The 15,248-nt window shown below is 38.1% G+C and overlaps 2 protein-coding genes across 3 annotated transcripts in view; one reads left to right on the top strand and one right to left on the bottom strand.

Moving 5' to 3' along the window:
• The window catches only part of LOC150085851 (PRKR-interacting protein 1 homolog), a 182,924-nt gene that overhangs the window by 156,484 nt on the left and 11,192 nt on the right, over positions 1–15,248 (top strand). The gene's annotated exons all lie outside the window — the stretch shown is intronic.
• Positions 13,691–15,248, bottom strand: part of LOC150085852 (uncharacterized) — a 94,324-nt gene continuing 92,766 nt past the window's right edge. For both annotated transcript variants that reach the window (XM_090373532.1, XM_090373531.1), the window contains one exon: positions 13,691–14,189. In XM_090373532.1, coding sequence (XP_090229658.1) covers positions 13,969–14,189 — 221 coding nt within the window. In that variant the 3' untranslated portion in view covers positions 13,691–13,968. The remainder of the gene's footprint in view (positions 14,190–15,248) is intronic.

The following is a 15,248-nucleotide window of genomic DNA, read 5'->3' on the forward strand; positions in this document are numbered from 1 at the left end:
AGGGCAAGGTTTCTCAAATTGGAAGGTAGAATGCAATGTGCTATCATCATCAAAACTATGGATAGGATTTCCAGTCAATGGGAGGTTATTAATATACAAGAGGAAAAGAGTGGGAGGAACAACCAAATCCTGGGGAACACCAGCATTAATGGTGAAGTTAGAAGATAGAGAGCCATCTACCATCACCTGCAGTGAGCAGCAGTCGGAGAGAAAAAAGAATACCCATTTACAACAACAATGTATAACAATCCATAAGTTGGAAACTTATTTAGCAGACCCTTTATGCCAAACATGATGTAAAGCTTTGAAAGGTAAGTCACGAGCAACTGCTTGAGTTTCACCAGACTTTTACATTGAATTTGTCCATAGATGGGTGGGCGCCTCCGTAGCCAGGTGGGAAGGAGCAGCAGTGCGTAGCACACGCTTCTTGATTAGACCGGGGTTCGAGCCCGTCACCACCAAATACGGAGGATGCGGAAAGGTCAGGGAATGACTACCGCATATTCCCGGAGCAATATGGCCTTAGTTGCTAATGCTCCTAAAAAAAAAAAAAAAAAAACCAAAATCCATAGATGGGTAACATACGCAGAATGTCACAAGTGGATTGACACTGACAGAATTGCTTTGAGAGTTGATCGGATGGAAGGTTTATAGATAGTTTAGGAGTTGGCAGTTAATGGATTTACCTGTCAATTCCACAATGACAGATGGAAGTTTGTTCCAGCAATCAACTACCCACGGCTAAAGCCAAATTTGCACACATCTATTCTACAACTGTCTTTGCTCAATTTGAATTTATGCCCCCTCAGGTTCATAATCAGAGTTATTCTGGCATTACTGTATATGGTGGCTTTTTGGAATTTATCAAACTATTAATGTCACCTTCAGGAACAACCACATGTTTTCAAAGGTGGTTGTCTGCTGAATTTGGAAACTTTGGTTTACACTTTGATGCCGCACAAAATTTTGGCTTGCATTTTACAATATAGGAAAATTTCAGTAGTATGTATTTGAAGAATGTCCACATTCATCATCCCAGAGCAGAGTCCTGGAGTGCTAGGTGGCATGATTTGATTTTAACAAATTTTGTAACTTGCTTTATATATTATGGGTTTTTTTCCCCCCTAACTGGACAGAAATTTCCATAATCTTTAAACATATGTATAATTCCTTTATCTTCTTGGGAGGTTTGTGTTTATTACTGCAGTCATTTCCACTGTCACTCATAGATTTTTAAATATGAGGGCATTCTGAAAAACTAATGCCACGTGATTTCTTCTCAAGTGAAAATGCCCATGTAGTGTCGTTGTGAATTAAGTAGCATTTATTCATTTAGACTTTTTTTTATTTCTCAGTGAAGTTCCATTTGTCCTTGCACAATACAGTGAAAATAGTATGTGAACAGACACATATTGTTTTTGAACAGACACATCAAATTATTTCTCCCAACGGAAGAAACAATATAATATGGACAAAAAAATGCAGAAACCAGGATACAACCCTGACTTAAATATAGAGGATATCCCAGACTCAGATATCAGAGTTTTAAGGAAAAGAACCCCACCCCCAACAATAATGAGCAAATAAATAACAAAGACACTGAAGCATGTCCCTCAGCCCCCTTGGTATGAAAAGGGCAAAAAAAGGGAGAAATCAAACAGAAAATAAAGAATGCAAAGAAAAAGATAGTAATGAAAATACAGGGAACAAAACAGAAGAAGAAATAAGGTTTGACACCATTAACCAGATTCAAGACCTAATCAAACAAATAAGTGTGTTAAAACTATACCTAGAAGACTTTCTCCACGAGCAAACAAATAGAATAACATCTGCAACAAGACTACAGAGAGTCAACTGCTGGACAGTCTTGGAGCAGAGAGTCAGAGTTGAACACAGAAAACAGAGTTTTAAAAGCCAAAGTAGAAACTGTGACATTATAATTACAAAGAGATCAACACATTAAGTAGCAAGGGCAAATAAAACAGTGGCTACATACTGAAAGAGGTTAACAAGACAAAGAAAACATCCAGAAATAAAGAAACAAACACTGTCATACTAAAAGCAATGTCTGACTCAGCCCACAAATCCAGCGAGGCTGTCAAAGAAACAGTGATGACAACTAAAGCCCTACTTAAAGGACATAAAAATTAACAGTATGAGAAAAGTGAAAGAAAATGGGGTGCTATTGAAAGTAGAAAATAAAGAGGATTTAAAAAGGATATAGGCAATACCTTGAAGTCACAAAACTTGGGCTTAAAACAGAAAACCCAAAAGAAAAAAATCCTCACATCTTAATTTTTGATGTACTAGAGGCAATATTAGAAAAAGACCTAATGATGGATATATACTGTAAAAACTTCAATAGCATAATGACAATAGAGGAATGTGCTGCTGAATTCCTTCTAAACAGAGGAACAAAAGCAACAGAAATGGATTTTTTAACATAATAGCAGAAATCACACCTAAAATATGGAAAACACTGCAGGAACAACAGAAAATCTATGCTGGCTGGACCAGCCATAGATTCAGGGAACACTTCCCCATACAAAAGTGTTTTAAATGTCATAAGTATTGTCATACTGCCAGGGACTGCAGTCAAAAACAACCTGTCTATGGTCACTGTGCAATCACTGGCCACAATTACAAAAGCTGCAAAAGTAAGTCTAAGCAGCCAAAAAAGTGCTACCTGACTGTCAGCCATGCTGCAATGGGGATGACAAATGCCCCTGCTATAAACAAATGGTAAAACTTATACAATCTAGGACCAATTATGGGCCAGATTGAAATATAAACGTGACTAGGGCTCTAAATCCCATCCAATTGAATGCTCAAAGAGCAAGAGCTGTTGTAGATCAGATCAAGCTCAAATTAGAAGAAAATGACATAGACATCTTGGTACTCCAAGAACCATACACACTTATGGGTAGGGTTCGAGGATACCCAAGAAACTACAAAATCATAGAATGCACCTCGGGTGTCCCTTCTACAGCAATTAGCCTTAGATGCTAATGCGCCATAAAACAAAACAAACTAAAACAAACAAACAATTCTACAGCAATAGTAGTTAAAAACACTAACCTTACAGTTACAAAGGTTGGTCACCTCTGCTCCCTAAACAGCAGTGTGTGCTCATCATATCACTAGTGTCGTGGGACAGTTCTATGTTATTTCACTTTATTCCAGACCTGACAAAGATATAAATCCTACAATAGAATATTTAAAAGCAGTCACAGACCTGCTACCTACAGCAAATATCAGTGTGTGTGCTGATGTCACACACTGATATTTGCCGGTCAGCCTTATGGCATAGCCATACAGAAGACAGAGCAGGCACACACACAATGGCCAGGTATTGTCAGATTTTATAGCCACCGCACCCTTTCAAGTGATAAATCAACCTAATAACTTTTAGCAGTACCATGTGGGAGAGTGATTGATGTCACTCTTGCCACCAATTCAATAGCCTATAAAATTACAGACTGGTGTGTCCAGCCAGCCTGGACCACATCAGATCATAGAACCTTCAAACTAAACAGGCAATTACAAATAACCTAACACTCCTTGTTGGATAAGTTATAAACCTCAAAAAGGCAAACTGGCAGATTTTCACAGAACATACAGCAGCTGAGCTGCAAAAACAGGAAAATGAGTGGTCTAGATCAGGCAACTGTAGCCCTGACAACAAGCACTGACTGTGACAAACATTTTAACAAAACAGCAAACCTGTCTATTCCACAGAAAAAGCCGAGGAAGCAGGCAGTCCCCTGGTGTTGCCCTGAACTGACTATACTCAGGAGAAGGGTACACCAAGCGGGGAGAAATTTTCAAAGAGCCAGAACATCTTTGGCCACAAAATGAGGTGGATGCACTGAGAGATTCTTATAGAATCTCCCAGGAATCAGTATACAGCCCTCATAAGAGACAAGAAAAAGGAATGCTGGAGGCACTTGGTGGGAACTACTGGAAACAATAACCCTTGAGGAGTTGTTTACAAAATAGTGACCAACAAGCTGCCAAGAGGAGATGTCTTGGAAGCTATTAAACCAGATGGAACCCCAACCCTGTGTTGGGCAGATTCTGTAAATAACATTCTAGATGGTATTATTCAGACTGAAACTGGGGAACATTCCCCCACCCAGCTAGACATTATAAAAGAAAACACTGAATATGACAATGCCAATACTGAACCTCTGTTTACTATACAAGACTTAGAAATAGCACTATCTAAAACCAAAAACAATAAATGCCCAGGTTTTGACCTCTTACAGGCTGAGATTATCAAAAAATTAGCAGAAATAGCACCAGAAAAATAAATACCACTATACAATAACTGTATGACAGAAGGTATATTCCGAAAAATATGGAAAAAAGAAAAAAGCTGTGTTAAGATTAATTCTCAAAAACCCCAAGAACCCACCTACTGATCCCAAATCATATAGACCAATAGCCCTACTCCCTGTACTAGGGAAAATATATGAAAGACTAATATACAAAGGGTACTAGGAAAGTTTTGCAATATGACGCAACAATGAATCACAGGAAGCTGCATGTTGAGACATGTTCATACGTGCATAGTAGCCGCCGCACCAAGTCGATGGGCTCAGTTATTCATTAGTAGTGAGAGTGTAAAGTGCTTGCGATGGCATCGTGGTCACGAAATGAGATAAGGACAGTTTTGCGGTATAATTTTGTGCGTGGTTTAACCATAGACCAGTGCTTAGAAGAAATGACTCTTGCACTAGATGATGATTGTCCACATCGTACAACAATATTCAGGTGGTATAGAGAATTCCAAAGGGGAAATTTCACTCTGGAGGATTCTGAGAGGCCGGGAAGGCCACGAACGTCAGTTACGGAGGAAAATGTTACTGCTGTGAGGAAAATGCTTGACGAAAACAGGCGAGTGACCTACCAACAGATAGAGGATACTTTGGGCCTAAATGCACCAGCAATTCGTTCGATTCTGCAAGATCATTTGCACGTGAAGAAACTTTGTTCTCTCTGGGTGCCGCATCAACTGACTGAAGAGCAGATGACACGACGTGTGACTTGGTGCCGGGAGCTGTTAAAAAAGTTTGATAAGAAAAGGGACAATTTGCAAAGGGACAATCTCGGTATGTGAACGACATCGTGACAGGTGACGAGACTTGGCTGTTTGACAATTTGCAAAGGGACAATCTCGGTATGTGAACGACATCGTGACAGGTGACGAGACTTGGCTGTACTATTACGATCTACCGACCAAGGCTCAAAACAAAGTTTGGGTCTTTGATGATGACGACACACCCATAATTGTCAGAACATCCCGATCTGTAAAGAAGAAAATGATAGCTGTATTTTTCAAATCGAGTGGAATTGTGGAACGTGTCGTTTTGGACACGCAGAAGACAGTCACAGCTAAGTGGTATACTGAACAATGCCTGCCTAAAGTCATTGGATCTATGAAGAACCTGTGGCCAAAGTCAAGAATGGACACCTGGTACCTCCATCACGATAATGCTCCAGCTCACCGCGCCAAAGCCTGCACCGAATATTTGACCACGACAGGACTGAAACTTCTCGAGCACCCTCCCTACAGTTCAGACCTTGCTCCCTGCGACTTTGCACTGTTCCCGCATGTGAAAATGAAGCTAAAAGGGAGGCGGTTTTCCAGTGATGAGGACCTTCTACGGGCTTGGGACAACGAGTGTGCTTTACTCCCTAGTGAAACTTGGCAGAACTGGTTTAAAGATTTGTTTCGGAGAATGGAGAGGTGTATTGAATGTAGAGGAAATTACTTTGAAAAAATTAAATAAACAAAGCTGTATTGCAAAACTTTCCTAGTACCCTTTGTATAGTAGATTAGCTCAATACTACACGGAAGCAGGTTTACATTGTAACAATCGGTATGATTTTAAGCAGGGCAACTCTACGAAGGATGCCATGCACCACATGCTGACAACAGTTAAAAACTCAGAGGAGAAATATATGCTGGCAATCTCCATTGACTTTGCTGGGGCATTTGTCTCACTCTTACCGCCTAGTGTCCTTAGGAGACTCTGCCAGACAAATGCTCCACAAAACCTCTATAAGGTAATAAACAGCTACCTTACAGACAGAAGTGTCTCAGTACTCACAAGGTTTCAGGAATTGACATGCTCTGTGAATGAAGGCTGCCTGCAGGGTTCAATCCTTGGCCCTTTCTTCTGGAACATTGTTCTGGACGAATTTATGGCTTTGGATCTGGGTCCCGTAGAAGGCCTGGCCTTTGCAGATGACATGATTTTCCTCGTAAAAGTTAACATGCATGTGGTTGTAGAGCAAAGATCAAATGCCACCCTCTTGCAGCTGCAGGAGTGGGCACAAATGCACATGCTCCAAATATCACTTGATATTTTGAGTATGTGCTCAAACATGTGAGCATACTTCTAAAAAGGCAATGCGGACATAAGAAGTTGTCCACAAATCAAAATTAACACAACTACTATAAAAATGGTAACAGAACTAAAATAACTTGGAGTAGTCTTTGATTCAAAATTAACTTTTTACCCCCATTTGATCTACTTGGTGAAGAAAGTGAGAAATTATGCAGGTATGATTGCCAGGATCAGTTGAGCAGACTGGGGGCTCAAAAGAAAGACTCTGGCAATCATATACCGTGCAATGTTCCTACCTGCTATCACCTATGGAACTGGTGCATAGTTCACTCGCTCGGCCATAGTAAGAAATAGGAATAAATTAAAATCGATACTAAGGACAATACCACTCACTATTACCACAGCATGTCTTACAGTAAGCACACCTGCACTACAGTTGCTGGCTGGAGCTCTCCCACTTTACCTGGAGGTAGCCAAAAGAGGCTTATATTATAGATTTAAAAAGGGCATTTGAAAAAAAAAAAAAGCCACAAAGCTCCATGAGCTATGGCAAACAAAGTGGGAGCAGGAAACCAGAGGTCTGGTTACCAAAAGGTTTCTGCCACAGGTGGCAATTGTTAGCCTAAAGCCACCTAAGTGGTATGCCCCTGGACTTTTTGCAACATTTATGTTGACAGGTCATGGCTCCCAAAAGGCGAAACTAACCTCCTTAGGGCTGACTGATGACCCAAACTGTGCCTGTGGCGAGAATGAAGACTGGGCACACATTCTATATGAATGTATAATATATGACACCCCCAGAACAGAGCTAATAGCACAGATTGGCTCCCTTCCCAGGGGAGAAGAACATCTGTTCATCATAGAAGAGGAAAATTATAAAGTCTTTACATCTTTCACACAGAAAGTGTGAAATGTGCAAACTGTCCAAAGAATGGCAATTCATCCCCCCAGAAATTAAACAATAATGAATAGTTAAAATTGCCCAAGTTTCCCACCATGCCCAGACAATGACTTAAAAATTGTCAGGATAGTAGTATTCTGCACCCTGACATGACAAAACTCCCCAGGACTACCCTGCCATGTGTAGGAACCTGTGGCCCATGCTAAATAAGTAACCACGTAGGTTAGGGCGATGTACAGACAGCCAGGGAAGCAGATTAGCTGAAAAATATCAGTAAGCTAGTAGCAAAGGAATGCAATGTAGAATGAATGAAAGACAGAATGAATAGGCTGGGCACTGAGTGAACTAGGAATTATGATAAAAGGGAATAAATGGCAGTTTTGGTGAAAGAAAGAGTGACCTAGAATTAGGGAAAGAGAGTGAATGGGAATGAGTGGAAGGGCAAATGTAATTGCTCTTCCACTCATTCCCATTCACTCTCTCTTTGCCTTGTCGGAAGCAAAGCCGCAGAATGTCCTTGGAAATTAGGTGGCGGGGCCTGCCGGAGTACTTAAATAATCTACTGGGTGCCTGACCTGCCTCCCCGTGGCAACGGTGGGTCCCAATAGGGGGCCTAATGGCTAAATGGTCAGAGAAACAACAGAACATAACACTATACAACAGACCACTCCCCACACACTTTTTAAATCTCTGGCCTCCACAGAGTTCTGTGTCACTCACAAAGAATACAATGCGGAGATGGGGGGGAAAACTCCCTGATGCCGTCAGACAACTAATACACTTTTAAATCTCCGGCCTTTACAGTGTACTGTATCACACGACAATGTATACTACATGGAGATGGGTGAAACCCTTTTCAAAATCGGGGATATACTGTGATAAGGCCAATCGTAAAGAATCTATATGCAAGTCCGTAAGAGTAGAGTGATTCTTCATCTTTGTTCGTTTAAAATACGAAAGTGTCGATTCACATAGATATATGGCACCAAAGCAGAAATTTCAAAGTTCACTGCATTTTTTTTTTTTTTTTTTTTTTGTACATTTGAGTATTTTTTCCGGCAAACATATTTCCAAAAGTCTTTTTCTGATCTGGCTTTTAGGAAGATATTGTTTTGGAATGTAATAATTTTATTTTCAAGTAATATTTTCTCAGTGAAAAATCTCGACGATTTTTTGTGCAATTTGTTTTGTATCTAAGTCAACATTAAATGGATGAGAAATATATTTCACAATGTCTGCAATTGTTTTAAAACCACTAAATCTGGTTTCAATATCATCCACAACTTTCTCAATTTCAGAATATATTTCTCACTATTAAATTCAGAAACAGGATATTTTTGCAAATGATCTTGCATATTTGCAAAATTATTGAATTTTTTTTTTTCTTTGAGATCCTGAGCTATTGCCAAAAATTGATATTTATATGCAGAAATACTACTGATCACATCACCCACATTTTTAATTTTTCCTTGTAATTCCAAATTCAAATCACTTAATTTACTGGAAAATCTGTTAAAAAAGCCAGATCACACAAACACTCCATATCTTGTAGCTGCTGATAATCATCTCCCTTGTGATCAGCAGATTTTTTTATTTCATTCAGCAAATTTTGAAATATCTGTAGAAACTTACTCCAACTCAGCCACATCAGATCTGGTTAATTTTCATCGAGTTGCATTTTGAAAAGTCTCCTTTGAAGAGATTGTCCTCTGATGGAATTCATGATTTTGAAAGCTATGTCCATAATACTTTTAGTATTTAATCTCTTGCTGACTAACACATGTTGGTTGATGAGATACAGTGGTAACTCAGAAAATCTGGGAATTCATCATCCGTTTGCACTATGCGATGAATCTGTTAAGATGCCCCACCATTGCTTTAGCACCAACCAGGCTAGCTGGGTGGGTAAAGTGCCTGCCTGGCAACCCAAAGGTTGTGGGTTCGAATCCCGCCCTGGGCTTGGATATCACGATGGCACCGCACTATCCGGTTGGAACTCATGGTCACAATACACGAAGAAAGCAGGAAAAAACTGGTTCCTTTGTGTATGTATTGCTCACATCATAAAATAAAAATAAAAAATTGCTTTAGCTCCATCTGTTGTTATTGATTAGAGCTTAAATAGCGGTAATTTAATTTTTTCGATAAAATTTTTGAATACGCTAAGTATATCAAGACCTCTAGTGGCAAAATCACCGAAAACCATATGAATAAATAAGAGTAATTGAGCTGTATGTCCATAACACTTTTGTTTTTAAAGAGAATCTGTTATTTATATTGGTGGCTGGAACAATGTTGGATGTTACAAATTGCAAATTTTACAGGAGAGCCAATTTAATGGGAACGCAATAAAAGCTACATAGTTGTCAAGGAAATCTCATATCCAACGTTGTTCCATTGTAATAAACGTTTTCCAACAAAGGAAAAAAAAAAAGAAATAGAATTTTTTTTTTTGAAATTTTTAATAAAAACACAGAGGAAAGTTTAATATTGTTCGCAATTGCATTGAATTAAGTGAAATGAAATTTAAAAAATTAAAATTCAGAAATAGCACACACATCAGATCCAAACATTAAAATCGGATATTCTCATGCACTTGGAATATTTTCATAAAACTCGCAGTGTGTAGGGTCCATTAGGTATTTTGTCATGTCCATGATATCTTTCTTTTTCGCTTTTGAGATTGGAAGAGGGGCTGAGTATAATAGTGATAGTTCACAGTACTTAATCACCTTCTGTTTCGCTGGGAAAACAGTGTCATGGTGCCATGGCCTCAACGTGTTTTGTGTCTCTCTCTTAAGTTGAGAGTAACTGGGTCATCTTCAACCACATGTACTGAGTGATCTTTATTTCTGTCTTGATTTTTCTGGGGGTAATATAGTCGAGATCTTTGAAGTCGGCCTGGCTCATTTCAGTGATCATGAAAGGCCTGTTTATCTTGGCATTCGCAATGACTGACTTCCAGTCTGAAGGGACAAGAGGTTTGTCTTTTTTTAGCACGCTCAATAAGTGCAAAGTCCCTGTCACAGAGCAAAAAACTGTGCCCAGTGATTAAAAATGTATGATGTATCTCAGTGAAGTAACGTAATGATATCAAGTACCGGCACAACTTAATGATGTTCCAGTTGTTATTCTGACCCGTGCAGCGGTCAGACCACACAATCAGTTTTCTTTCTTGGCCAATGGGTAGAGTCTCGTATGATGAGATCACATATTTTAATATGCACGATCCAATTTCTTTAGATCCACGCTTGGCCAAGCTTTTATGCCATAAGAGCACGTTAGCCTGATTTTCTGTCATATTGTGGATGCATAGATTGTACGTCGAATATTGGCGCTGATAGTAAACATCAGAGTGCGTTAATATGGGCGTAAATAAAACCTGTTGTAAGTCAATGCAAAGTGAGATGAAATTCGCATTTTTTGAATCATTGGCAAGGGTTTTATATGCTTGGTCAGCCTTCATGTGATGAATAAGACTTTCTTGTTCAATCTTATTCCGCTCTTCTTCGTTGTGAGCTAGGATCAGGCGGGCACAGTTTTTATTGCACTGTTTGCAAGTATGCTCTCTGATATTCGAGTTTACAACTGCATCAACAGCGTGTGGACGGCTGAAATGCAATCCCCTTTTATCTTTTGGTGCGACCTCCCCGTCTTTCATTTGTTGTTGTAATATCTGTACTCGTCTCAGGGAGATAGTAAATACGTTGCACAATGTCGTCTGGCAAACAGGCTTTCCATTGAGACTATAATCAAAACCAGCCAATTGTGTTGAAGTCAAATCTGTTTTATTTGGACGTCTTCTTTTTGGCTCTCATAAGGTAATTAACTTGAGCAGTAAAAGGGTTTGTTCATTGTAACTTACCTCATGAAACTGTCGGAATAAATCAAGGACCCATGGAAGGGTGAGGTCACTGCACCCTGACTTCTTGCACGTTGCTAAACAACATCAAGGACTGGACAGTGGCTTTTTATCCGGAACAACTTTTCCCATACGCCGATTCATGTAACTTTTACCACTGTCTTTCAAACATTTACGCTTTTTGTGTTTCCACTCCGTGATGTTCAACACCCGTTTTTACGGTTGTTAATACTGTCTAAATCACTATTAGATACCTGCATTTTAGCAACAAACTTGACAGAACCGAAACCAAAATGAATTGTAACCTCTGGCACACTGTTACACATCCAACGTTGCTCCACAACCTGAAATCGAGACATGCGCTCTTTAAACCGATTTATCACTATCTACCAGTGAGTTTGAGAACTAAAACTTTACACATTCCGGATTCAGTGAGTCACAGCCAACGTTATTCCACAAAAAAAAAAACTTTGCCAAAATAGTCACATCCAACGTTGTTCCAGCCATCAATTCATTTCTAAAAATGCGTCTTTAATGAATTGACCATTAGTTTGCATTTTTTTGCAAGACAACTGATTTCAAATGATGATACAATTATTGCTTTAGATTTTAAATTAGGTGTCATGAAGAAATTTTGTTGTGCAAATAATCTGGATTTAATTGTTTTAATTTGTTTTTTCTAAGGTCACTATTAGGCAGAAAATCCGATTGGTATTTACCATGGTGTGCGTTGAAGTGCCATTCTAAATTTCCTTTTTTAGGTATTGCCACGGAAGCATTGCAATTCAAAACAACATTTTTCTTTTATCATTACAAAAAAACATTGTTTCTCACTCTTGTTGAAAATGATACATTTTACTTTTTTTTGTAGTATTCATTTTAAATCAAAGGGTATTAAATTAACGTATAGGTACTGGCCAGTTATTAATATTAAGTAATTAAGTAAATAAGAATTCAACACATACACTATGCTCTCCACAACATAACTGGGTGAATTTTCACTTGACAAGCCTAGCGGCTGTGCAGTGACAAGAGTAGTCACGTAGTTCAACAGATTTGTAATAAGCTTATGCAGTGGGGCACGTAACAATAATAACATTTAGATTTTGACTAATCTATTTTATACATATATTTAAAATTCGTCGTGATCAACCAAAATTAAAGCCGCGATCGACTGGTAGATCGCAATCCTCTTGTTGGCCACCCCTGCTCTAACGAATTTATGTTGACAGGGGCTTGATGTTGAAAACTACCATTTTTACCATATTTTATTCTGATTTTATCTATTTTAATCAAACAGTTTTTATATTTTATGTGTAAATATTATATTCATGAAATGTACATTTTATTTTAATCTGTATATTCAGACAGATTTTTAAAGAATATTTAGATGAAACACTTTGTAGTTAACATGTAGAATAAGGAATTCACACTTCCTGGGTATAGTATATGAGTTGGCAACTCCACAGTGAGATGGGATTTTAATAATGCCTAACAAAGATATTTTTTAGTTGTGTGTGTACGCACATATATAATATACATGCACAGACATAGGCCAAAAGCTGCCATAGATTTTTAGGGAAACCATTTCATAAAATAACTGCCAAGTAGAAATTTCTGTGCAAGGGTCACACCAATAAAATTAAATCCCCTGCCTGCTTCATTATGTTACTTATTATAAAATGGTTATAATATCCTTATTTATTTTGGGGTGATTCACATGTAACCACTCAAATTTAATTTTGCAACTTCACACTTTTATAAACATAATTGAACGCAGGCTTACCTTGAAACATTATGAACTTGGGAGAAATCTACAAAGTCCGAAATTATTTAATCTAAAATTACATGATCATCTAAGTTGAGTGATGCACAACCAAAAATTTATATTTTAAGAGATGTTCTGCCTGCTCTAAGCAAGATACTCTTACATGTCTGTGAGGAGTAGCACTCAGAATGAAGTCTTATGTCAAGATATATGTATGGATTCCTCCAAATCCATGTATCTATCCTGACATAAAAAACTATACGGAATCACTTTTGACATAAGCTCTTTCTCATATTTCACAAAGTATGAATTGAAGATTAATCTGACAGTTTATATCAATGAACTGTGAACTCAAACAATAGGCACAAAGCTTCCATGAAGACCAGACATCAGGAATCATTCATGTGGACATGAAATTAAATATATAACATTGGTATTATCATATAGAGTAGTAAGAATACTTGTGAATTATGTATGTGTCCTAAAGGTTTGTTTATCAGTTTTGGTGGGATTGAAACTACTTTATACCAAACATTCCACAGCACCAACATGGTTAATAAAATTAATGCTGTATTATTTCTGATTATTTATAAAATAAAAGCAAAGGAAAGCAGACTTACTTTTTTATATATATATATATTGGAATTCAACAGTGTAAAGCAAGTTAGAGCAAGGAACAAGAAAAAAAAACAACTGTTAATAACAGTACAAAATGACAGGCTAACATAACATTTGTTTATGAAATAAATATATATTCCTTTACATTTTTACCTTAGATTTACTCTACTTTTTTGCATGGGTTGTCTAATAATCAGTCAATGAGTGAAAGTATTCTCTTCAGTAATAAATATCTGCTATATCCAAATTTCTCGAGACTGGAAATGAGAAATATTGACATTAATGATTTATCAGCTAGTGGCTTTGATTTTGACAAAATAAAGTTGTTTCCATTTCATTCCCTCTGTGTGGTTAGTTTTGTCGTCGATCCAAAGTGCACACTGCTGTTATGGAGGAATTTGTAGCAGAAGCTGACAACTTGATGGATTTTACATTTGGGCTTTGTACCTGTTGAAAATACTATTCAGAAGCTCTTCTTTCTTCTTTTATGTTTGGATTGACTGTTGCTGAAAGCACTTGTTACACACAGTTCTGCTGCACAGGATGTAGAGCGTGCCATGTCTGTGTTCTGAAATGATGTCACACCTCGAGATGTAGTTTGACAGCTTGGTGAATCATCATGATCTTTGGGAGTTTCTGCACTAGGAGAGCTGCAAAGGGAGGATGTTTTGCTGGGTTCAATGACTGCAAAAGACAGATAACAAACCATGTTGAGTAAATTATGAATTTATAGGTGAGCATTTTCATATATTTAGAAAGATACATCTTCCTCTACAGCAACTTAGTTGTAATCACTAGAATAAAAAAAAAGTATATTATTATTTTACTATCCTAGAAACTTAAATTGTCCACAACAAAATTTAGTGAAGACATATTTCTCAATCGATTCCACAGATATGAAACATTACTCCATCTAAAAATGCTTACTCCCCCTTTCCTAGTATGATTTGTTTTTGATCACAAATCAAGGAAAAACAAGTTGAAAAGGTATCAACCTACCACAATCATTTTTGACTCCCAGAACTGCAGAAATGTATGATGTTTTAGCATTAGTAGAGGCATATGGCAAGAAAGCAAGTTATACGCAATCAGCAAAAAAAAAAAAAAAAAAAAAAACACACCTTCCCATTTCACTCCAAAAGTTTGTATAGTTCACCCTTGAATTTATTTAAGCTATCAACTTTCACGACGACAGATGGAAGTTTGTTCCAGCAATCAACCATCGCTGGCTAAAGGCAAATTTCCGCACATCTCTTCTACAAATGTCTTTCCTCAATTTGAATTTGTCCCATCAGCATTGAGCTTGCGCAAACCATTCAAGGTCTTATACACCTCAATCAGATCACCTCACAGGTGCCTAGTCTCCAGATGCTGCAATTTGCAGAACTTACGCCTATCTTCCTAACATCAACCCTTTGTTCCACTCACTCATCTCGTTGTCTGTACTTGTTCTAGTAGCTCAACATCTTTCCTAGAACGAGGCCTCCAGACCTGTATGCAGTATTAGGTGTGATCTGACCACTGCCTTATACAAGGAGATAATCACCTCTTTATCCCTGTTAGCAAAACTCCTATATATCATTGACAAGACCCCCATGAGCTACTCTTGCAGTCCCTGTGCACTGCTCAGAAAATCTTATGTGACTCCACAATTGCCCCCAGGTCTTTTTCATTCTCCACTACCCTAACTGTAGTACTGCACAACTGATATGTTATAACTACCCATATGCAGTACATTGAGTG

Source organism: Mastigoproctus giganteus, chromosome 5, assembly GCF_048544385.1.
Source record: "Mastigoproctus giganteus isolate SK-2022 chromosome 5, ASM4854438v1, whole genome shotgun sequence".
Lineage (NCBI taxonomy): Eukaryota > Metazoa > Arthropoda > Arachnida > Uropygi > Thelyphonidae > Mastigoproctus > Mastigoproctus giganteus.